This window comes from Bos javanicus, chromosome 9 (genome assembly GCF_032452875.1).
Source record: "Bos javanicus breed banteng chromosome 9, ARS-OSU_banteng_1.0, whole genome shotgun sequence".
NCBI classification, from domain to species: domain Eukaryota; kingdom Metazoa; phylum Chordata; class Mammalia; order Artiodactyla; family Bovidae; genus Bos; species Bos javanicus.
In genome coordinates, this window is record NC_083876.1 from 701,601 (window position 1) to 727,898 (window position 26,298).

General features: G+C 37.0%; 1 protein-coding gene across 11 annotated transcripts in view; it reads left to right on the forward strand.

The window, feature by feature from the left end:
- The window catches only part of PHF3 (PHD finger protein 3), a 101,397-nt gene that overhangs the window by 50,047 nt on the left and 25,052 nt on the right, over positions 1–26,298 (forward strand). For 7 of the 11 annotated variants that reach the window (XM_061427120.1, XM_061427112.1, XM_061427122.1 and 4 more), the window contains 4 exons: positions 7,440–7,601; positions 13,150–14,902; positions 20,896–21,205; positions 23,613–23,796. In XM_061427120.1, the coding sequence (XP_061283104.1) occupies positions 7,440–7,601; positions 13,150–14,902; positions 20,896–21,205; positions 23,613–23,796 (2,409 nt within the window). Of the gene's footprint in view, positions 1–4,489; positions 4,671–6,459; positions 6,555–7,439; positions 7,602–13,149; positions 14,903–15,664; positions 15,796–20,895; positions 21,206–23,612; positions 23,797–26,298 lie in introns of those variants that run through there. The other 4 variants (XM_061427116.1, XM_061427117.1, XM_061427123.1 and 1 more) reach the window with 4 other exon arrangements.

Sequence of the window (26,298 nt, forward strand, 5' to 3'; positions counted from 1 at the left end):
CCCACTCCAGTACTCTTGCCAGGGACGGGGGAGCCTGGTGGGCTGCCATCTGTGGGGTTGCACAGAGTTGGACACAACTGAAGCGACTTAGCAGCAGCAGCAGCAGCATGAGATAATACTAAAATAAAGGTAAACGAGGGAAAATACTTGCATTAAATAGGTAACGCAGATATTACACAAAGAGTTCATATAAATTATTGAGAGAAAAACGTATTAAGACAAGCCTAGAAGAGAAGGCCGAGCTAAAAAAAATACAGAAAAGCAGTATGTATGTCAGGCTTATAATAACCGTGTTTCTTTTAAAAATCTGCAACTCAGTGTTAGTAAGTTCTTAATTGAGACTTAATATGAAACTTTTTGCGCTGTAAATTGTTTATACTCTTTATCAAAAGTCATGGGTTGAGGTTGAAAAATAGAATATATAAATTTGCCTTCTTTGACTCAGTAAGCTTGTGTTTTAAAATTTATTGTAAAGAAGAAGTTTAAGAGGGAAAAGAGGTAGTAGCATTATTTGTATTTTTAAAATTATTCACCCCCAAATGACTCATTGTATAGATAACACACAAATTGATGATGTGTGTCATAACGTGGACTCTGTTTGGAAGGAGCGTGTGAATCATCCATAAAGGAGACACTTTCTGAAGGGAGGCCCTTAGAGGCTGAGTGGTGGTCTGCTGCTGTGTTAGAGGAGAAACCTGAGGGGGCTCTGTTAAGAGGATATATCTGTGAAAGTTTTTATTTTACTTCACATCACAAACTCTGAAATAGATATGTAACCTTTATCGTTGTGACTTTGCAGAGAGACCATGCTCTTTACGTTTTTCTCAAGTCTGATAATTAGGGCCAAGTTTCATAATAGAGGAGATAAGTTCCTAGAAGCAGTGGAGTTTGGCCTTTGTACTGCCAGCGTGAGTTGAATTAAGGCTTGTCAGATGTGACGTCTCTGCAGTACTGTGGTTCTCCCTTCTGTATGGTGTAAAGTGACTTAAACTTACGCCAGTTTTGAGAAATTTAATAAATTTTACTTAAACAAGGGAACATTTCACCTAAAAATGGGCACAATAAGGGACAGAAACAGTAGAGACCTAGTAGACACTGAAGATCAGTAAGAGATGGAAGGAATACACAGAAGAACTGTACAAAAAAAGATCTTAATGAACCGGGTAACTATGGTGGTGTGATTCTGGAGTGTGAAGTCAAGTGAGCCTCAGGGGTCAGTGCTGTGAAGCTAGTGGATGCAATAGAATTCTAGTTCAGCTCAGTCGCTTAGTCGTGTCTGACTCTTTGTGACCCTGTGGACTGCAGCATGCCAGGCCTCCCTCTCCATCACCAACTCCTGGAGCTTACTCAGACTCACGTCCATTGAGTCAGTGATGCCATCCAACCATCTTATCCTCTGTCGTCCCCTTCTTCTCCTGCCCCCAAGCTTTCCCAACATCAGGGTCTTTTCCAATGAGTCAGTTCTTCGCATCAGCTCACCAAAGTATTGAAGTTTCAGCTTCAGCATCAGTCCTTCCAATGAATATTCAGGACCAATTTCCTTTAGGATGGACTGGTTGGATCTCCTTGCAGTCCAAGAGACTCTCAAGAGTCTTCTTCAATACCACAGTTCAAAAGCATCAATTCTTTTGTGCTCAGCTTTCTTTATAGTTCAGCTCTCATATCCATACATGACTACTGGAAAAACTACAGCTTTGACTAGATGGACCTTTGTTGGCAAAGTAATGTCTCTGCTTTTTAATATGCTATCTAGGTTGTCATAACTTTCCTTCCAAGGAGTAAGTGTCTTTTAATTTCATGGCTGCAATCACCATCTTCAGTGATTTTGGAGCCCCCCAAAATAAAGTCTGTCACTGTTTCTGTTTTTTCCCCATCTGTTTGCCATGAAGTGATGGGGCCAGATGCCATAATCTTAGTTTTCTGAATGTTGAGTTTTAAGCCAACTTTTTCACTCTCTTTCACTTTCATCAAGAGGCTCTTTAGTTCTTCTTTGCTTTCTACCATAAGGGTGGTGTCATCTGCATATCTGAGGTTATTGATATTTCTCTCGGCATCCTTGATTCCAGCTTGTGCTTCATCCAGCCCAGCATTTCTCATGATGTACTCTGCATACAAGTTAAATAAGCAGAGTGAAAATATCAGTCTGTTGTTCCATGTCCAGTTCTAACTGTTGCTTCCTGACCTGCATACAGATTTCTCAGGAGGCAGGTAAAGTGGTCTGGTATTCCCATCTCTTCAAGAATTTTCCACAGTTTGTTATGATCCACACAGTCAAAGGCTTTGGCATAGTCAATAAAGGAGAAGTAGATGTTTTTCTGGAACTCTCTTCCTTTTTCTCTGATCCAGCAGATGTTGGCAATTTGATCCTTTGGTTTCTCTGCCTTTTCTAAATCCAGCTTGAACATCTGGAAGTTCACGGTTCATGTACTGTTGAAGCCTGGCTTGGAGAATTTTGAGCATTACTTTGGTAGCATGTGAGATGCGTGCAATTGTGCAGTAGTTTAAGCCTTCTTTAGCATTGCCTTTCTTTGGGATTGGAATTAAAACTGAACTTTTCCAGTAGTAGGATTTCCAGTAGAGCTATTCAAAACCCTGAAGAATGATGCTGTCAAATTGTTGCACTCAACATGTCAGCAAATTTGGAAGACTCAGCAGTGGCCACAGGACTGGAAAAGGTTGGGCCTCATCCCAATTCCCAAGAAGAGTAGTAAAGAATGTTCAGACCATCGGACAGTTGCACTCATCACCTATGCTAGTAAGGTCATGCTTAAAATCTTGCATGCTAGGCTTCAGCATTACCTGAATCAAGAACTTGCAGACGTCCGAGCTGGGTTTAGAAAAGTCAGAGGATCCAGAGACAAATTGCCATTCCCTGGATCATAGAGAAAGCAAAGGAATTCCAGAAAAACATCTACCTCTGTTTCATAGACCATGTTAAAGCCTTTGACTGTGTGGATCATAGAAATTGTGGAAAGCTCTTAAAGAGATGGAAATACCAGACCATCTTACTTGTCTCTTGAGAAACCTGTATTTGGGTCAAGAAATGGAACCATGTATGGAGCAACAGATTAGTTCAGGATTGAGAAAGGAGTATGACAGAGCTGTCTTCTGCTGTCATTCTGTTGATTTAACCTATATGCTGAGCACATCATGAGAAATGCCGGGCTGGGTGAGTTACAAGCTGGAATCAAGGTAGGCCGGAGAAACATCAGCAACCTCAGATATGTGAATGATACCACTCTAATGGCAGAAAGCGAAGAGGAACTAAAGAGCCTCTTGATAAGTGTGAAGGAGGAAAGTGAAAGCTCCAGCTTAAAACTAAATATTAACAAAACTAAGATCATGGCATCCAGTCCCATTACTTCATGGCAAATAGAAGGGGAAAAGGTGGAAATAGTGACAGATTTCCTCTTCTTGGGTTCTGATATCACTGCAAATGGTAACTGTAGCCATGAAATCAGAAGATTATTTCTTCTTGGCAGGAAAGCTATGACAAACCTACAAAGTGTGTTGAGAAGCTGAGACATGACTGCCAACAAAGGCCCGTATGGTCACTGTGGTTTCCCCAGTGATCACTTATGGCTGTGAGAGCTGGACTGTAAAGGAGGCAGAGTGTCAGAAGAATTGATGGCTTCGAGCTGTGGTGCTGCAGAAGACTCCTGAATGTCCCTTATACAGCAAGGAGATCAAACCAGTCAATATTAAGGGAAATCAACTCTGAACACTGGTTGGAAGGACTGCCGCTGAAGCCTGAAGCTCCAGTATTTTGGCCACCCAATGTGAAGAGCTGATTCATTGGAAAAGTCTCTGATGCTGGGAAAGATTGAGGGAAGAAGGAGAAGAGGGCATCAGAGGATGAGATGGCTGGATGGCATCACTGACTCGATGGATATGAGTTTGAGTAAACTCCGGGAGTTGGTGATGGACAGGGAGGCCTGGCGTGCTGCGATTCATGGGGTTGCAAAGAGTTGGACACGATTGAGCGACTGAACTGAACTGAGAATAAACAGAGATTTGAAAAGAGAACAGATTCTATGTCACTGCTTTCTATTCATTTTCTTAGTGGAAATTGTTGGACTGAACTTTCCAAAACTTAAATATCTAGTTGGATGGGTTTTACAAGAGATTGTTCATTCTATACTCTGATTTACTTTAATCAGACAAATGGATTAGAAGAAAGAAATTTCAGGTACATTTTTAATGGAAGATTTGTTCTTGGGAGAATAGAGGGGAAAAAGAATACATAAATTGTGATGGTGGGGTCCATAATAGGGGAGACTGTGAACCAAAGTCCACAGTTGCTAGGTGCCAGATTCTGTTCTAAGCCCTGCACTCACACTGACGTAATAATTACAGTGCACCGCTGACCACTAGCATGATCTCTGCTTCATAGAGCAGCTTGAGGCACAGCAAGGTTAAGCAGATGCATTGGTTTTGGGGGGCGTACTGCTTGAGAGCCCTGGAAATGTTGAAGACAACCTAGAGCTTGATTTTTTTTTTTTTTTTTTTTTGCTTCTCGGTGTTATGGAGAGACCAGTGTGATTGTGGCACTGTGAGTCAGTGGTCAAGAAGTGAGGAAAGTGGGTGGGGGCTGCTCTTCTCTGGATCCCGGAGGCCTTGGCTGGGATTTTGAAAATGTATCTGAAGTGTGTGAACATACATCTGTATTGGTAAGGTTTGGAGGATAGAAGAATGGTAACATGATATAACTTTATATTTTGAAAGAATCTAGGATATAGTTATGACGTCTGGAAAACAAACTGTGAGTATGAGTGTGTGTCTGTGGCGGGTGGCCATGGAGGATCCTGGGACACTGAGGGGCTTGATGGGAGATGATGGGGGTGTGGGGAGAAGGTGAACTGTGGGAGTAGTCAGTGGTGATCAGACAGGTGATGTGTTTTGTAGATAGAGCTAGCAGGTTGAGCTGACCCTTGAATGTAGGATATGAGGAGAGAGGCGCTGGGGATAGTTCTAGAACGTTAGCATTGAGCAGCTGGGTTCCATTACCGGGACTGTTTTAGGAGGGCAGTTTTACTGAGGGGAGGGGAAATGGGTAGAATCAGTGTTTCTTTTCTATGTTGACATTGAGATACCTGTTTGACAACCTAGTGGACATGTTAGATCACACTCTTAGGAGGTCATATGTGAGCTTGGAGCTGGGGAATATAACTTTGAGAGTCAAGTGAGTATGTATGGACTGGATGAAATCATTTAGGGAGAAGTGAGTACACATAAAGGGGAGATGGAAAGACTGAACCTTTTAAGTCCTTTGGTGTGTGATACCTGCAAGAAGAATCTATAAAGGGTGTTGAGAAGTAGACAGTGAGGGAGGAGTGTGTGATGTTCAGAAATCAAGTGAGAAACGGGTTCAGGATGGGTAGAGGGGTCAGCTGTAGCTGCCAGGAAAAGGGAATAAGGTAAAACCCAGTAATTGACCTCTAGATTTGTCTTTGCTAAATCCTGTTGATCCTGCTGTGCAGTATAGCCCTAAAATTCAGACTGCCCTTTTATAATCCTGGCAATGAACACTGTTAATCAGGTTTTAATCACTTTTCTCCTGGACTGTTTTTTGAATTATTACTTTCCCTCCTGATTACAATACAAAATGCATGTTTATTATAGAAAATATACAGTGATTGAAACCCCGCTTCCCCAATTCCTTACTCCACCTTACCACCAGATAGTCACAGATAACCTTCCTTCCCCCATCCATTTCTATCTCTTCATACATGTATGCATATAATGCTTAACTTTTGCTTTTTAAAATAAACATGGTAGAACTAATTATCTAATGTTAGAGATTCTCTGAGAATGTGTATGAATGTGTGGCGGCATCCATCATGGTGGAGTAACCTTCTAATGGAACTCCCCACGTTTCCCCCAATTATATCTTAAATATATTAAAAAAATCTCAAATAAAATATGAGAGTCCTGATGAATTTTCCAAAGATAAATTCTTCTCTAAGCCTTTAGTACATATAGCATAGTGATAAAAAACATGGACTCTGTTTTTGAGAGTAACCCATGCATATAGCAGGAAATGTGGAAAATAGGGAAAAAGTATATTATTTTATAGAATAATTGTTGTTATAATTTTCATCCATTTCTTGCTGATCTTTTTTTTTTTTTTTTTGGTTTGTCTAAATGTGCATGCACAACATTTTGTTTGTTACTAACAAGGATCACACTATGTTTTCTAGCCAGCATTTTTTCATAATTTATTCTCTCTTCTATACTTATATAATATTTTGGTCAAAGTATATAAGGAGTTTCATAATTCTGTTTATTGTCAAATTGCTCTTCAAAAGGATTGTACCATTTGAAAGTATATTTATAAAGAATTTTGTTCTCTTTAAATTTTTAGGATAGACCACTTTCTTGTTGAACTCTTAAATGAAGTTCTACTTGGATACAAAGATGAGGACTAGATAACTTCTTGAGGTTCCTTCTAACCCCTAGGATGAAGATAATAACTAACATTTGTGTAGTGCTCTAAAGTTACAAAGTGAGTTCTCATACATCATCTCACTTGATCCTCACAACAGCCCTGTGAGGTAGGTAGGACAGGTATTGTTGTTCTCGTTTTAGAGATAAAAGAAACTGGTAGAGAGGTTAAGGATTTGGTCAGGTTTTATTTAAGTGTTTTAGCAGGGACTTGAATCCAGGTCATATGACTGCAATAATCACGTTCTTTTCACAAGATTTTATACAACTGCACATTTAGAATTGCTGTATGTCAGCTAGTAAAATGACATTTGTTCGGTACAGAAATAAACCTGTTGATAATATAAATACAGTGTCTTGCATTCCTTTTCCATGCCTCCTCCCCTGCCATTAAATGAATGACTCTCTTTTGATTAGGGGAAGGTAACTTAATTATATAGTTATATTAAACATCTACTGTTTTCCCCAACTTGTGGGGGGAGGGGGAAGTTACATTGTGTTTTTCATTCTGTGTGTGTGTGTGTTTGCGTGCGCATGCACTTGATGTAACTCAAAAGTATATCTCCATTACTTAGTCTCACACATGTAGCATAAAAGTCTTCAAGGAATAGATTACAGCTAGAACTTGAATCTTTTGGTTCTAGCATGATCCTAGAATTGCAAGCTTTTCAGGGTATTTACTCTTTTTTGTACTTCTTTAACCAAACTTGGGATTAATTAAGTACTCCAGGTGTAGCTGCTTACCATGTTCACAGAGGTACAGTGAGTGATAAGTGAGAGTGTGTGACAGTGGAGGGCAAACCAAGAAGAATCACAGCTAGTCTTCTCTTTGACCAGTTGCCTCATAAGGTAGAAGTTTGTAAACTGAATTGGGAGCTTGTTAGTGGCATTATCCTATTTTAGGAAACTGTCTCACAGTGTTTTCTGTACTGCCTTTAAACACTTAACATCACCAATGTTTAAAAAAATTTTTGTTTTGTTTCTTTTTTTCCTAGTTGTTGGTCTTGACGATATTATGGATGAAGGAGTTGTTAAAGAAAGTGGCAATGATACCATTGATGACGAAGAACTGATTTTACCTAACAGGAATTTGAGGGACAAAGTAGAAGAAAATTCAGTGAGATCACCAAGAAAATCACCTCGTTTAATGGCACAAGGTAACTCTACCAAAGAGACCTAGCTAGGAAATCAAATGAGGGACAGATGTGATCGAGTGTAAACTTGCTGAGCAGTGATAGTATTTTCTTGGTGTTTGCTAACCTGAGGCATTTTGATCATCAGTTTTGAGATTGTATCAGTCTGTTGGTATGATTTTAAAAAAATTTTCGTTGAAATTACACGATTCAGAGAGTTGACTAGTATCTATGAGTTTCCAGTACTTGCCATCCTACTACTTTTTTCCCTTTTCTTAGAGAAAATTGGTTTTATTAATTATTGTTACTTTTTTGGTATTCCATGTCTCTTAAGTAACACGTGTATATTGCTACTTCTTGACTATTCTGATGATTGTATTTATTGATTTCCCATTCTGGATGGTGAATTTAGCACTCTTTTCTCCTCTTGTTCCCCCATGAAACAAAAGTATATTTTCTCATTTTTCTAATAGATAATTTCACAAGATCAGTAGGAATTACTTACATTATTATGAGTCAGTATGCTGTTAGTGATGATCCTTTTAATAAACTGTTCTATACAACTTTGTCTTTCTGATTTAATAATTGATCATTTGCTTATTAGTTTACACGTTTGCACACACAGCTTTTAATGTACATATCAGTAATTACACCCTAACTACTCTGCCAGTGATCTGAATCGTTTCTGAATATATTTGTGCATATCAGGCATTCTGTCATTTTCATCTTGCTGAGGAAAGTGTCTTTGGGGACCTTCTGATCTGCTGCTATGTGCAGTGCTATGTTAGCCCTATGTAAGCTAGAGGTGTGGTTCTTGTCCACAGAGCTCCCTTTACTAGTCTTCTGAGGATTCTGTTCTGTATTGCAGTTCCTATTTACTTTTCTTTGGTTTAGCTCCTTCGTTGGCCTCTTCTAGTAGTTTTGTGAGGAAAAGGAGTATGTATATATATATATTTTTAAACCTTGTATGTTTGCAAATGTATTTATAATCTGCTCTCACATTGGAATCATAGTCTGATTAAACATAGAATTCAGGGTTGCAAATTGTTTTTCCTCAGAAACTTGAAAGTGATACTCTATTTTGAGTCTGGGAAAATCTCTTGAATTATTTCACTGATTATTTTCCCCTTTATTTTCTCAGCTCTTGTTTCCTGAAACTATTATTCAAGTATTAGATAGTAGGGACGGGCTCTTCTATTTTCTTCACTTATCCACCTCTATCTTCTTCCTCTTCTTACTGAATTTTTCTCATGTTTATCCATCAACTTTTTCATCAAATTCTGAGTGTTCTTTTTTTGTTTTGGGAATAATGTTTTTTGTAGCATTTTGGCGTTGTTTCACGCATGTGGTATTTTATGTTGTCTTTCATAAGGTACTTCGGTTCAATTCAGTTCAGTCGCTCAGTTGTGTCCGACTCTTTGTGACCCCATGAATCGCAGCCAGGCCTCCCTGTCCATCACCAACACCCGGAGTTCACTCAGACTCACATCCATCGAGTCAGTGATGCCATCCAGCCATCTCATCCTCTGTCGTCCCCTTCTCCTCCTGCCCCCAATCCTTCCTAGCATCAGAGTCTTTTCCAATGAGTCAGCTTTTCGCATCAGGTGACCAAAGTACTGGAGTTTCAGCTTCAGCATCATTCCTTCCAATGAATACCCAGGACTGATCTCCTTCAGAATGAACTGGTTGGATCTCCTTGCAGTCCAAGGGACTCTCAAGAGTCTTCTCCAACACCACAGTTCATAACCATCAATTCTTCGGCGCTCAGCCTTCTTCACAGTCCAACTCTCACATCCATACACGAACACTGGAAAAACCATAGCCTTGACTAGACGGACCTTTGTTGGCAAAGTAATGTCACTGCTTTTGAATATGCTATCTAGGTTGGTCATAACTTTTCTCCCAAGGAGTAAGTGTCTTTAAATTTCATGGCTGCAATCACCATCTGCAGTGATTTTGGAGCCCCCCAAAATAAAGTCTGACACTGTTTCCACTGTTTCCCCGTCTGTTTCCCATGAACTGATGGGACCAGATGCCATGATCTTCGTTTTCTGAACGTTGAGTTTTAAGCCAACTTTTTCACTCTCCTCTTTCACTTAACCTCAAGAGGCTTTTGAGTTCCTCTTCACTTTCTGCCATAAGGGTGGTGTCATCTGCATATCTGAGGTTATTGATATTTCTCCTGGCAATCTTGATTCCAGCTTATGCTTCTTCCAGCCCAGGATTTCTCATGATGTACTCTGCATATAAGTTAAATAAGCAGGGTGACAATATACAGCCTTGACATACTCCTTTTCCTATTTGGAACCAGTCTGTTGTTCCATGTCCAGTTCTAACTGTTGCTTCCTGACCTGCATATAGGTTTCTTAAGAGGCAGGTCAGGTGGTCTGGTATGCCCATCTCTTTCAGAATTGTCCACAGTTTATTGTGATCCACACAGTCAAAGGCTTTGGCATAGTCAATAAAGCAGAAATAGATGTTTTTCTGGAACTCTTTTGCTTTTGCGATGATCTAGCGGATGTTGGCAATTTGATCTCTGGTTCCTCTGCCTTTTCTAAAACCAGCTTGAACATCTGGAAGTTCACGGTTCACGTATTGCTGAAGCCTGGCTTGGAGAATTTTGATCATTACTTTACTAGCATGTGAGGTGAGTGCAATTGTGCAGTAGTTTGAGCATTCCTTGGCATTGCCTTTCTTTGGGATTGGAATGAAAACTGACCTTTTCCAATCCTGTGGCCACTGCTGAGTTTTCCAAATTTGCTGGCATATTGAGTCTGCACTTTTCACAGCATCATCTTTCAGGATTTGAAATAGCTCAACTGGAATTCCATCACCTCCACTAGCTTTGTTCGTAGTGATGCTTTCTAAGGCCCACTTGACTTCACATTCCAGGATGTCTGGCTCTAGGTCAGTGATCACACCATCGTGATTATCTGGGTCATGAAGATCTTTTTTGTACAGTTCTTCTGTGTATTCTTGCCGTCTCTTCTTAATATCTTCTGCTTCTGTTAGGTCCATACCATTTCTGTCCTTTATTGAGCCCATCTTTGCATGAAATGTTCCCTTGGTACTTCTCATTTTCTTGAAGAGATCTCTAGTCTTTCCCATTCTGTTGTTTTCCTCTATTTCTTTTCATTGATCGCTGAGGAAGGCTTTCTTATCTTCTTGCTATTCTTTGTAACTCTGCATTCAGATGCTTATATCTACTTAACAGTGTTTTAAACTTTTTAAAATTTCTTCTCCTTTTTCTTTTATTTTTTTGCTTCTGTTTTTCATGTTAAGAGACTTTCCTAAAATGTCTGATCATTGGTAGTTTGCTCAGTGTTTAATGTTTTGTTGACTGTGAGCATTCTCTATGTTAATCTGGCTGTGTAACTTTTTGGAAGAATCCCTGATATTAGAATTTAGATTGTTAGATTACTAGCATACATGGAAACCCTTTAGGGAAGCTGACGGGGGCATCTCAGCTTTCAGCACATAGAGATTCACATAATCTTAAAAATTTCAGTGTACTTTACAGCCACTCTTATTTGTGCTTAATGTTCCTTAGTCTTGAAACTGTTTTTATACTCCTTAAAGAGTAAGCCTCTGGTCTTGGATAAGAAACTGGGAAGAGCAGTTGCCCAGTAGATGGAACAGAGGAGAGGGAGCGTGGGGTCCAACTGCTTCTTAAATAGCTTGGCTTTCAATTCCTCATGTGAACTGCCTGCCTTCCTCCCTGTTTTAGGATCATCTGGGGTCACCAGTTCCTAAACCTTTGGAGATGCCAGTGGTGTTGGTTTGGCCAGCCCTGCCAGTTAGTGTTTACCTTGGGGGGATTTTCTGCATCAGTGTTTGATCATCTTTGTTTGGCTTCCTAAATTGTCCCTGTTTACTCTTATTCTTCCTTTTCTTTTAGATTTGTAGTTTTGGATAGTTTTGATGTGGGGCTTAAGAAGTAAATTAACTGAGATGTATATATTTACTTATCTTTTCCTCACTTTTTTTTTTTTAATTGGTTATTTGGTAGATATTTGTGACTTTGAGAAATGAAAGAATAGAATGAACATTACAGACAACGATAAATGTGTGGCCTATGTAGTCTGGCTTCAAACTAAGGCAGTTCATAGTTAGAGGAGATAGTTAAATTATCCTTTGCTAAGTAATCAATTACTATTGAAAAATAGCTTTTTGTTTAAATACCTTCACAGTTGTATGTGCTATTCATTTATCAACCTCTTAGATAATGGGTTTTAAAAGTTTTTCATTTATTTCAGGGCAGATAAATATAGTAGAGTTATAAATTATTACAGACTGCTTTCAAAACTTTAAAAATCATCAAAGTATTGATAACAAATCATAAAAATTTTAGTTATTTAAAAATGTTCATGTATCTGAGCTTGAGTGGTTCATAATCCAGGAAGTAATTTTTTAAAGTTGTTGGGTACCTACCTGAAGACTAGATATTGTACCAAGTCTTGGGGGGATTAGGAAAGGTCTCTAAGGTTAGGATGACCATATAATTTATAATCCAAACGGGGACACTTGAGTGTCGTGACTGCAGGCATTTTCTAGGGAAGTTAGAGACGGAGGAGGACACGTAACGCCTTCTGTAAGACAGTCACAGCTCAGGGTTAGTGATACGTGACAAATTAGGAGAATGTTCTAAATTGCATTGTAGGGTTTTGTGTTAAAAAGGAAAGAGGCTTTTTTAAATTGGTGACTTTTAGTTTTCCTGCAGAGTTGATTCAGAGGTATTGATATGCGTAGGCTTGGATATATAGCTCCTTATTTTGTATTTCAGTTTGTGGGTTGTTTTTCTGCTTAGTGAATTGTTATATTTTTTTCTTAGTGAATTATTTAGCTTTCTTTCCAATTTCTTTTCACATTGTGTTTCTGTTTTCCTTGGAGGATGTATCCAGTAAATTATTTTCATACTTTCCGCATTTTCCCTTCTGAAACATTTTCTTGGTTTCAGTCTTTTTAAATATAATTTCTTTTTTGGTTGATCTGTGTACTTCAGTGTATATTTGACTTCTTGGTATATTTAAACTAGTGAAAGAATAGATTGAATGCTAAAATGGAGATACAATGGAAGTACATTTATAAGGGCATTAGAATTCCTTTGAGGCTATAATGAAACTCATGCAGATCCTATTGTGATAGATGGTTTAGTTTAGATTTAATTGCACTTGAATTTGTTTGGTTTTATATATTTAAAGGTATTTAATATTTAAAACTTTATGATAACCTTGTTTGAAATGGGTAGTAATATAAAGGATCTTAATTAATTTTAGTCTCAGCTTATTTTTATAAAAAGGAAACTTGATAAAAAATATTTGTCTTATTGTAAAGTATAATATCAGTCTGAATTTTATAGAGGTTTTTTTCCTGCCTCAGAATTGATAGAACTTTGCTAATTATAAAATTTAACATATCTAAAATATGGTCCATCACGAGTAGATATTTAGTACATTTTCATTGAAATGGGAAAATGAATTTTATAGCTCAGAATAAATTGCACTGAAATAAAAATAAAAACACATGACAACATAACTAAGTTATTTTTATTTATTTTTTTCCCTTGTGATAGAACAAGTAAGAAATTTGCGACAAAGCACTATTGCCAAGCGTTCAAATGCAGCACCTTTAAATAGCACAAAAAAGGCATCTGGGAAGACTGTGTCTGCCCCTAAAGTAGGCGTGAAACAACCAGAAAGGTGTCAGATTAAAGAAGAAGCTGGTACATCACCGAAATCAGAACACCAAAAAGAGAGCAGAAAGAGCAACCGACACAGTGGACAGGTTGAAGCAGCAGTTTCATCTTGTCTTGAAATGAAGGATGAAGCTGGATTAGATTCTGAGCAGAAGTGTAATAATCAGGGAGAAGCAAATGTGCCATCTCATGAGTTAAATTCTCCACTCCTTTCAGAGACTTGTATTAATATTGAAAAAAAGAAAAGTGAAACTCTGGAATGTAAAACCAAGTCTGTTAGCCCATTATTTAAGTTTTCAGATAAAGAAGAAGATGAACGAAACGATTCCATTTCAGGTAAAATGGATGAGACTATTGTTGAAGAAATGAAGGCAGAAGAAGTTGAACAAGAATCAAAGGTGACAGTTAAATTACCCCACAAAGATGACAATGTCATTAAGGAACCTGCATCTTGTGATGCTTTCTCTGGCAGTTCTGCTTGTACAAACCCAAACAAGACAGAAAAGAACTTTGTCAGTTTGTCTGGTTCTGTGGATAAAGTAAATGAATGTAGTTTGGAATTGCAGGATAGCATGGAAGTTGCTGTTAAAGCTAAGAACTCCCCTCTATTTCAAAGAAATGAAATAGAAATGGCTTATTGTAAAGGTACAGAGTCTAATGATAAGCAATTGGAGGGCACCAGATTTAATAAATCAAACTTGGAGGTGGTTAATACTGGTGCTTTTGAACCAGAAAGTAATACTTTAGAAAATGCTATTTGTGATGCACCTGACCAAAATTCAGAACAGTTGAATATTGTTGAAGATATTAAAATGGAGTTTCATGAAACAGCAACCCTTCAGGATGATAGAGATAGTCAGTCAAGTAGTGTTTCTTCTTTAGAATCAAAAAACATAAAATCGAAACATAAAAAACCTGTAATTCATCCTAAGCAAACCTTGACCACAGATACTCAGAAAAAAGTTGCTACAGCAAAGCATGAATTAATGCATAACAAAACTAAAGCTAATGTCAAAAGTGTGAAGCGGAATGCTGATGAATCAGAATCTAAGCAGAATTTTCATAGGCCAGTCAAAGTGAGAAAAAAACAAGTTGATAAGGATTCAAAGATTCAGAGTTGCATTTCTGGGGTTAAATCTGTGAAAAATCAAACTCATTCTATATTCAAAAAAACATCACAGGATCAAAATTTAGTACAGATTTCCAAACCCTTAACTCATTCTATGAGTGATAAACCTCATGGTCACCCTAGTTGCTCTAAAGAACCTCACCATTCTGTACAAACTGGACACTCATTGCAGGCCAGTCAGAAACAGTGCCATAAGCCCCAGCAGCCGACCCTAGCTGCGAGAACCAATAGTCATGCAAAGGAAGAGCTGGAGCATGCAGGTGGTGGAGAACATTTAAAGGAAGAAGAAAAATTGAAATTAAAAAAACCTGAGAAGAATCTACAACCCCGCCAAAGAAGAAGCAGCAAAAGTTTTTCTTTGGATGAGCCACCGTTGTTCATTCCAGACAACATAGCTACTGTAAAAAGGGAAGGCTTAGATCATAGCTCTTCATTCGAATGCAAATATATCTGGACTCCCAGCAAGCAGTGTGGGTTTTGCAAAAAACCACATGGCAACAGGTGTGTGTGTGTGTGTGTGTATGTATGTATGTGATATGTATATTAAAGAGAAATTGCTATTTTTTAGAGTGAGATTAGTGGGAGAACTTTTTATAGAAAGATGATTTAATATGCAAAGACTTTTGCAAAAACAAAACCCCCCCCTCAGTCCTGGATGATAGAAAGATGGAGCCACTGTTCAGTATTCTAGAACACTTTAAAATACATAGTCTGACCAAAAACTGATATATATGGAATTGTTTTGTCATTGTAATCAGTTAGACTGTAACTTAGTCATTGCATCTTAAAAAAAAATCAGAAAATTTTTATAGTGCTTTGGGCCTGTAAGTTATATGTTATTTTGTTTGGCTTGAAAAGAATTAGTAATAAAATGTGAAGGGCATAATGGAAATTTTATATATATATACACTCATACACTTTTGTTTGTTTATTTTTAATGAAGCAGTTACTCTGACTTAATACTGCTACTTTATAACTATCAAACTTGACTTTAGAATGAAATTTGATAGCTAAAACAACTATTAAATTACCCAGGGGAATTTTGTATGTAACATGGGATGGAGTGAAACATATATTTTGTTTTTTGCTATTTTAGTGATTTGGATTTCCTGTGAATTCTCCTCTTTTAGGAGGTGATTTTATAGTGCTGCCCTTGACATTCTTTCCACAGGACTCAGTGTTACCCCTAGTTTTATGACACTGCCATCCTCTCCGCTTCCCCTCTGCCCCCTCCCCACCCCCCCTGTATTTTTTATTTGCTAGCTTTTTCAGAAAAAGAGAACAAGAGATGAAGTGGAGTTTTCAGCTACAAGATTATCCTGTTCAAGTGTTGAGATTGCTGTTGGAACTTCTAACAACATTGATTTATTATAATAAAAGAACATTATAACTTACACACTGTAATATTATTTTTACTCATGAAAGTGAATGTTAGTATGAAAATGAAACTCTTTAGGGAGGGACAGTTTAGTGCAGTGTGCTGTACTACATTATTTGGTGTGGAAGATGGTGGTTGGGAGTTGCTGGGGCTGTTCTGTAAAAAATAACTTTTATATCAAGTTCCTTCATTTGTGATTCAGCCTGTAGCCTATTTTTAGTGTCAGCGGTTACTTTATAACAGCATATTCCCAGTTTTTAAAACTTCTGACTTATTTGAATATAGTGCTACATTTGCCCTCACTTTTGTGCTCTTTATGCTTTTTTGTTTGCTTGTTTAAAATACCTTATTAAAATACTCTAAAGTGGGCTTAAGAGAATTAAGGGCTGGATGGTCCTTATGTATTTTAGAAGACCTTGTTTCTTTGCAAGCATCTTCTAAAAATGATCACACTGACGTGTTGTCAGAGTAATCAGATAGAAGCCTTAAAGTGAATGAGTTTCTGCATGAAACTTTGGCCTAGAGTTGGAAGCCATGGTATAAAGTAGCTTTTTTGAGATAACTTCTGTTATGATAGCCTGGTCCTCAGGAGTTTGCCCAGGCTTTTGAATGAAGACTGTCACTTCACCAACATCAGTTATTTTCCTAATACGAAGATTTAGTGTTAAGTCTCATTGTTCTTTTACCTAAAGCTGCCTTTTGAATCTACCCTATAAAACCTACAATTTCTTTGTCTCCATCTGGAAAATGACCTAATATTCTAATATTAGATGTGTAGGGATTTTGAGTTTACCCTATGTAATTGAAATGAATATTATAATATTGGAAAATCAATTTTGGAAGCAACATTTCTCATTACTTCAATTATGTGAATAAAAAAGCTTAAGTTATTGATTGTTTTTTTCTTTACATGTTAATTAGCCTTCACTACTTTGATGCGTTCTGCTTGTATACACTGAAGTTACTCAAAAAAATGCAACCGCCATGCAGCATGTAATTTTCCTAGTTTAATCCATGTGTAAGTACATGAATTTATTAGGAAGGACATATGTGGAAATAATTTTCATCCATTTCTTTCATCTCATGTACTAGCTACATTCAGTAAAAACTATTTGTTAATGTGACTTTTTTTTTTTTAGCACTTGTGATATATTTATTCCTATAAACGTTATTTTATTACTTCAGCATTTTATATATAATACAACTGAGGTTAGCTTCATGTTTATGCTTCCATTTGGAAATTATATTTTTAAATACAGATTTGTTCATTGCGTGGCCAAATGTAATATTTGACCTTAAGAAACTTCTGTACATGTCCTAAAGGCAGTAAGCATCGACTGCCTTACGGTTTACGCTTCATCCTGTTTCAGCTTCCATTTATTTTCCGGATTCTCCTTACAGCTAAGGCATATTCATTATTGTAAAAACCAGACTATTTAATCGTTTTTTTTAAAGTTACCTTTAAACTTCTTTTTAAACATAAACTGGTTGGCATTTTGGAAGGAAGAAATCTTAGTCTTTTCACAATACCTATGTTGTAGTTTCTAGTATTCCCTCCCTCTCCAAGTGCCATTTGCATCTTCAGTTTGTATTACACTTTCTTGTCCAGTTTTAAAAGATTAGTTCATTGGATGAAATTTAGAAACAAAAAAGTCTACTTAGCGTAATTGAGTCATAGCTTTAAGCAAGAAACCTTTTTCTTAAAAATGGAAATTTTCTCTTAGTGATTCTGGTTTTTCTCAGGAGTTTACAGGTTTGATAGATAAATATTTTTCTCTGCAGATTAGATTGTTAGTGACAACAACAATAATTTAGTGTTTATGTGGAAATCATTTTATCCTAGGGAAGAGTGAGTACATGTACATTCACAGTAATACAGTCTGAATTACTTTTATATCTAGAACCTGATGGCTCATCTTAAAATATCTCTGTTGTTTGTGACTTTTTAAGAACAGGAATTCTCAACGTTGCCTTTGTGGTTTGCTCTGAAGAAACATGGAAATTTTCTAAGAATATGTTTTAATTTGTGCCAAAAAGATTAGAATTAGGATTACATTTTAAACTGTTTAAATTATAATAGGATTTAAAATTTTGTGTATGAACATATAACAGTAGTAGAACACAACAGATATTTTTAAAGTTTTCCATTTAACTGATTTCATGCTGACTTGGTCCAATTAATTCAGAGCTAAACTTCACATGTTAATTGTTTTTGGTGAAATATTTAACACCCAGGTTATAGTCTTCTTTGAGTGATTTTGCCTGTTGGTGATGAGAATTTCAAGGACAGAGCAGAAAGTAGGAGAGTATATTCACTATTTGATCCATACTCCATTTTTAAGCCATGAGAAATATGAAAAGGGAAGACAATGTATCTTCTCTTTTTTGAAAAGCCATTTAAAAATATATATATGGTTATAAAGTTTATAATACTGCTAATTATTTCCTTTTTTGAAATTCTCCAGTTTCATTTTCAAGTCAATTACATTTTCCCTTAGGACATGGTAATAATATTCATCAGTGTAATTTTTTGGTTTTTCAGAATTATATTTAAGTATATTACTTACATAAAATATAAATCATTAAGATTACATCTGTGGTTGGCACTATAGTTTTGAGATTTGTTTTTCAGAGCTTCTCAAGTTCGAGGAGGTATTTCCAGAATAAACTTGGGGTATGGTGATATAGTGAATACTTTCTACATAATAAAGTGACTCTTCCCTGGTCAAATAAAGATTTGAAATTTCCTAATATGTGCTTTATAGTGTGTTAGTTAGGTTTGGATTTGGGACAAAAGCATAGCCATGGTCATAGTTGAAACTATTCCAGGCTTGCTTTGAAGAAATTGTTAATATAGCTGTGATGGGGAACACATTAGCTTTCCTTCAGTATTTCAAAAGAATCAACCTAGGTAGTTATTTTCAAGAAATGGGAGTTCTTACAACTTTGCAGTCTGAAATAGAAGAACTTTTCTATTTTTTAAGCTTTGTATTTTTCTGTTGGCTATATGATCTGTATCAATGAAACATGCAATAGACCTATCTAAAATCTTCCACGCCTAGAAACCATTTCTATCTTGCAGACAAATACCACATTGTTAGAAAGTTTTCTCATTAGGGCTATGAATCCAAAATATTCTGTATTTTTACTTAAAGCATGAGTTTTGTTTTTTTAATTTGTGTTTTTCAGTGATTTTTTTTTTTTTTTTAATGAACCATGGAAGAAATGGTGACTTAACCCTAAAAAGCTAGCATAAGTATCACCACTTCAAGAATGGTGAATTACAGACATGAAAAAACAAAGTTTCCTTAGTGCACAGCAGTGGTTGGTCCACAATATAGACAAGGGCACACGAGATGGAAGAGTGGAGTGGTCTGCAGTCAGGGACTTGATTTCAAGATATCCTGCAAGGTTTGAAACTCAGGCTCTGAATTTTATAGTCTCTGAGTTAAAATAGGACCTCTGATTATATTTAGAGAGAGTAGGCTATATCACCCAATATATTACCTTTAGCATCTTACTGGACAATATTTTAAAAGGAGTTTACACTGGCATCTGTTGCCACCAGCTGCTTTATTTTACCATTTCAGTTTGTACTCGTGGATTATGGTTTAATATGCAAGTCTACTGTGTTTCAAGTGTCTGTAATTATATGTTTGTAGGGCTTTTGTTCGGAGAAGGCAGTGGCACTCCACTCTAGTACTCTTGCCTGGAAAATCCCATGGACAGAGGAGCCTGGTAGGCTGCAGTCCATGAGGTCACCAAGAGTCAGACACGACTGAGCGACTTCACTTTGACTTTTCACTTTCATGCATTGGAGAAAGAAATGGCAACCCACTCCAGTATTCTTGCCTGGAGAATCTCAGGGATGGGGAAGCCTGGTGGGCTGCCGTCTATGGGGTCACACACAACTGAAGCGACTTAGCAGCAGCAGCAGCAGGGCTTTTGTAAATAGGCATTTGATCTAATATAACCTCTTCTATGATTAATTAAGTACAGTAACAAAGTTTTGTCATTGGTGGTGGCACTATTCTTATCAAAATCAGCACAAAGTTTTTAGATCATTAAAGAACGTATTTAAATTCTCCTAAATCTTTTAAATATACCATGAATTACTAACCTGAAGAAGAAAAGAAAATTAGTTAAACATAATTAAGTGAGCTTTTGTCGTTTTCTTAACAGTGGGTTGAAAAGTATGTGAAACAGATAATTTCACCTTCAAATTGCTGTTTATGCATCTGTTTTGCTATTTTATTCTAAAGTAATTCCAGATATTCTAAGTTAAAAAAGCGAACTTTTTAGAGTGGTAAATATGCCCTTAGTCTTTAATTGGCTAGTGAAATTATTTGTTAGATAAAATGCAGTAAAGAGGAACTACAAGGAGACTGTTTGGAAATTAAAGAAAACTCAGCCTGAAGAGTAATATCTTCATGTTGATAGTTGGTCATTATTTGGGAAAACAGGTTTATTATCTGAGGTACAAGGTCAAGTAGTAAGCTCACACTCAAAAGTATGTAAAAAATTCTTAAGCTAAATCAGTCTGACATGATGAACCAGAATATTTTGAGCTCTAAGAATAGTTACATAGTTAAGGTGGTTAATAAGGAACAGTCAGTGAGGCTCAATTAGTTTTTGAGTTGCATTTTTGTTGCATCTGGTTTTTCTTTTTGTCACTTAAATTAGTTGGGTAAGTGACTCCAATTTTATGTATAAATTCAGGTCTATGTGGTAAATGTAACTTGGATAGGTTGAATGTCAAAGCTTATCACTCTTCTCAGTGGAGAAATACCCTTATTCTATATGTTAATTATTCCATACAGTATGCAGACAGACCAGTTGCCCTTTGTTTTTATCTTTATGTGCTCCACCAACCTTCCCCCCTACCTCCCCCCCAGTATTTTCTCACTTACATTAGAGGGGAAATACTGACTTCTTTAAAAAGTTTCATTTTCATACAATATTCTTTTCTTGGAGAACTTGGACACTGTTGAACTGATAGAATGTGTAAGGACAGAAAACATGCACAATACCACAATACAAAAAATTCAATTTAGGCTCACTTGGCATTGGTTTTTTAGAAAATGTATCAAATCAGAGTGTTCTTTTTTCTTTCCAGGTTTATGGTTGGCTGTGGGAGATGTGATGACTGGTTTCATGGTGATTGTGTTGGGTTAAGTCTTTCTCAAGCACAGCAAATGGGAGAGGAAGACAAAGAATATGTGTGTGTAAAATGTTGTGCTGAAGAAGATAAAAAGACTGAAATAGCTGATCCAGATATTTTGAGAAACCAGGCTAAAGTTGAAATCCATAGTGAAGATAAAGCAATGGAATATGAAAAGCTTGGGTTACCAAAGCACACTACAACAAATGATAAAACCAAGTATGTAGATGATACAGTGAAGCACAAGGTCAAAATTTTAAAACGGGTGAGCTCATTACGCATTCTTTTTATTTAAGAACTTGTGTAGACTGAGAATTTGAAATTTTTTAGATTTCACTGTAGTGTACATTTTCACATTTATTTTTCCACAAAAATGAAGGTTTGCTTAAAATGTTTTGTTAGTTTTGGTGAAACCAGTTAGTGACATCTTCGAAATATGCAGATTTATTCCTTAAGTCTTTGGTATTTGGATTTTCAGTGGTAGAATGTGTATGTGATCTTGTGGGGCTAGATATAAATTGTGCTTACTGAGAAGTTTTTCTAAAAAGCTTTTCAGTCCATAAATATCTGTGAATCCTTAAAACCACATTTGGAATTATTATTTTCAAGTGCAAGAGTTCTCTCTGTAAGGAAATGTAATCTTAATTCTTTTGATTTTTGTTCCCAGTATTTGCTTGGAAGCCTTACTTCATAATTTCTCCCTTATAATGTTGTGCCTTAAAAAGTTAGTTTCCCCTCATCTTTCGTTTTCAACTACTGTGTTTTCTAAAGAGGGAGAGGGTGGGAAGATTTGGGAGAATGGCAATGAAACATGTAAAATATCATGTAGGAAACGAGTTGCCAGTCCAGGTTCGATGCACGATGCTGGATGCTTGGGGCTGGTGCACTGGGACGACCCAGAGGGATGGTATGGGGAGGGAGGAGGGAGGAGGGTTCAGGATGGGGAACACATGTATACCTGTGGCGGATTCATTTTGATATTTGGCAAAACTAATACAATTATGTAAAGTTTAAAAATAAAATTAGAAAAAAAAAAGTTTTAAGATATTTAGTCAATTACAGGAGAAGTGTATAAAGGACACAGCCTTTTATCTAATTAAGTTTTATTTTCCTTGTCTACCTTTTTTATACTATGATTTTTTAAATCATTGGTTATTCTTGTAGGTGGCTCTAGGGAGGAAACACTGGTAACAAACATATATGGATGGTCAAATATAATAATTCCAAGATACAGTGAACACAAGTTATAGAGTTGGAAGGAGCCTTGGAAATTTTTTAGTCTGACCATTCAGATTAAAGAACATAGGCATGTTTTCTCTAAAACTTTCTTACTTACAAATGCAGTTTTTCCAGACATTCCTTATGTGACAAATCTGGATTAAATTCCAGTTTGCCAAATCCTTGTGGCATCCAACATTTTCTGTCTACCAAGACTTTCTGAGAATTAGATTATGTCCTCCTAATATTTTTTTTGATTTTTTCTGTTGATTTGATTAGCTATCTTTTCTGTTGATTTGATTAGCACCAAAGTAATGGATAATATAGAACTGAGTGCTGTCGCAGATGGTTCATAGCAAGCCTTTGGGAAGGTTCTTTTAATGTTTAATCATCATTTCTTGGGTACAGTTTCTTGGCCACTCAGAAATATAACATTGTTTTGTCATAGAAAACCTCCATCTTGTCTAAAAAGACATTATAAAGCATTAACACTGAGTGTTTTAAGAACCCTCTAGCCAGTCTTACCAGATACGGAATTGAGGTTAGTCTGATTTCATAAGTAAATACATGAATGAAGTGATTACTGCTTCCTTTTCTTTTTCATGTTGAATTGTTGAATCTTCTTTGAACTACTCTGAGTTTAGTTTATGGAATATGCTTTTAAAAGATCACTTCTTATGATTTTATATTGAACTATTTATTGAGTTCCTATTGTGTGCCAAGCATGATACCAGATTTGAGTATGTATCACTGATTGAAATATGTTCCTGCTCTCAACTCTAGTTGGAGAGGTAGAAAATAAGTAAATAAAAAAGAGGATTCCCTGTCCAGAGAAAATCAGTGTTTTTTTTTTGTATATATTGTCTTCCTAAAAACTATGATTTTATTGCTATACATAATGTTCTTATTAATATGATATTACTTGTTTCCAAGGGTCTCCAAATTCTGGTTTCATTTGTAGTTCTTTGTGGGTTATAATTGTAGCTACACTGAACATTTGATACTTTTATAGGTAAATATGACTTTGTTCTAGATAGTAGTAAAGAAAAATATAGATAATTGATATCTTTACAATTTCTCCCTGCCATTCTTTTTTTTTTCATATCCACATCTGACAAACGGAAATCTTATATTTAATTTTCTTTCTAGTACAATTATTGGGAATATAATCTCAGTGTTTTTAGGTTCCCTTTTATAGACTACTGTGTGTTCTGCAGAAAATAGGTGCTTAACAGGTGGGTTTTGGAAGAAAGGATGAAGGTCCTTCTTGCTGTTGAGAGTTATGTGTATCTTCACAGAACAGTTACTGGGCCAAAGACTGGGGCATGATCTTAAAAAGTTGTCATGCTAATTAGGTTTAATTTGTTTCATCTACATACTTATGAAGGTTGCTTTGTATTTTAAAGGTAGTTTAGTAGTTTTCATTCTAATGAATTAAATACTATTTTTCCTAGGAATCTGGTGAAGGCAAAAACTCATCAGACTGTAGGGATAGTGAAATTAAAAAATGGCAGCTAGCACCTTTTCGAAAGATGGGACAACCAGTGTTACCTCGGAGATCCTCAGAAGAAAAAAGTGAAAAAATGACAAAAGAGTCTACAACCGTTATTTGCACAGGAGAAAAAGCTTCAAAACCAGGTAATAAGAACAGTAGAAATTATTGTATACTAATGTTTTTATATTTTAATGGCAAGAAAAATAGTTTAGGTGATTGACTTTACTTGAAATAAGACATTATTGTTTGGAATTCTTGGGAAGTACTAACAACCTCAGTAAGATTTAAATACTAATGGGAAATTACAGATAATAGGGAGATAAATAAAATAATAGGGAGACAAAAAAAATTAGAGAATTTAGGCACTGAGGAAAAACTTGAATAATGGAATAGAGAGTCAAGGTCAAGGGGAATGGGAGGAATTTGTTTCAAAGAAAATGGAGGCAGTGGGATCTGAAGGAATGCAGAATTGTTTTGGAGGCAGGAATCCACAGAGGGCACTGCTGAGCTGAAGGCTTTGAAGTGGAAGCAGTCTGCATTTGAAGAGCAAGAAGGTCCCTGTGGAATGGTTAGAATGTTACAAATACATGAGGGATAGAATGGTGGCAGAAGGTGAGTTGAGAGAAAATTATGTAGAAACTCTGAGGCCATGACAGGAGTTTATTGTTTATTCTGAATAGAGTGGGGAGCCTTTAGAGGAATTTATTATAGGGAATGCTGGTTCACTGTTTTTTTTTGTGGAGACTGGACTGTCAGGAAATAGGAGAGAAGGAGAGTAGACTGGTTAGGAGTCTACCAGGATCTATGAGAAAGGATGGTAGCCTGAAACAGCACAGTAAGGGTGGTGAAGGTGGTCAGGTTCAGATACATTTTATAGTAGACTTGGTAGAACTTGGTGACAGGTTAGATGTAGGTAGGTGAAAGAAAAAAGAGTCTTAGCAGATGATTAGATCAGTGTTGGTGTTCTTTGTGGAGATGAGAGAGATTTGGGGAGGAAAAATTGAAAAATTATGTTTTGGGTATTTTGAAATACTTCCTAAGAGACCCATAAGGAGATACTTAGAGTAAATCTTTGGCTGATGAGTCTGGATTTTGGGCCATGCAGTATAAATTTGGGATTTAATGGTGCTTAGTTGTTACTTTAAAGCATGCACTTAAATGTGAAGAGCTACGTAGCGAGTTTGAGGATGAAGGAACAGAAGCAGAAGCCTCGGGGCATGTCAGCATCTAGAACTTGGGCAGGAGAGAGGCTCCAGCAGAGGAGATCAAGAGATGGCCTTTGATGTAAGAGAACTGAGAGACCAGGGCGACCTGGAGGCCAGGTTAAGTTCTGAGAAGAAAGTAATGATCAACTGTCAGATGCAGTCTTGATAGCTATTTGGGCTTCCCTCATACCTCAGTTGGTAAAGAGTCTGCCTGCAATGCAGGAGACCTGGGTTCGATTCCTGGGTTGGGAAGATCCCTTGTAGAAGGAAATGGCAACCCATTCCAGTATTCTTGCCTGGAGAATCCCATGGGCAGAGGAGCCTGGCAGTTCATGGGGTCTCAGGAATCAGACATGACTTAGCAACTAAACCATCCAACCAACCAGTGGGGCCAAAAGCCAGTTGTAGTGGTGGATGGAAGAATGGAGGGTGAGGAAGTGCAGATGGTGATTGTGCATAACTAGGAATTTTGCTGTTAAAGGAAATAGAAATGGTGTAATGACCTGAGTGACTTGAGGCGGATATGAGGTCAGGATTTCTCTTTAAGAAGATAACATGTTTGTAAGGTTATTGGGAATGATCCAGTAGGGAGAGAATTTGATGAGGTAGGAGAGAGATGATGGTTGAGGTTCAAAGTCCTTGAGATCAGAGGGGATGGGATTCCCCCGGAGGGGTTGGTCATAGGAAGGGACAGCTGATGCACTGTAATAGTAGGAAGGCTGCATGCAGAAGGAGCGGGGACGTGTGAGTGAAGTTAGTAGGTTTGGTGATGGGAAAACAGGTTACATTGTTTTTATTTCCTTAGTGAAATATGAAGTGAGAAAGTCAGATGAGGTTGAAGTTGGAGAGGCAGGTATTGTTGGTTTGAGAAGAAAGAAGAAAAAGCCTAAAATACATGTTTTGGAAAGTGGGAGAGCAAATTTAAATTCTAGGACCTTTTAATAGGATTAGGGCAGTACATTGAGCTATCCACTTGAGATTTTTAGTTATAAATTTAAAGTGAGATCTGTTAGCACCAGTTCTTGCTTTCTTCAGTTATCTTTAGCTATTTGTAGGCTATTTGGGTGAAGGATAAAAGTTAGCTTTCACCAGGTTATCGTTTTTGTCAATGTAGATGTTTAAAGGAGAGAGAATAAAGATGCTAAGGCTACAAGGGAAAGGTACATTTTGGGCTATCTGATCACATTGTGTGGATATATATAAAAATAAAATGAACTTCCCTGGTGACTCAGTTGTAGCAAATCTGTTTGCCACTGCAAGAAACATGGGTTTGATCCCCGTGTCAGGAACATCCCCTGGAGAAGGAAATGGCCACCCACTCCAGTATTCTTGCCTGGAAAATCCCATGGACAGAGGAACCTGGTGGGCTGCAGTCAATGGGGTCGCAGAAGAGTCAGACAAGACTGAGTGACTAAACAATAACATATATATTCCCTTCTC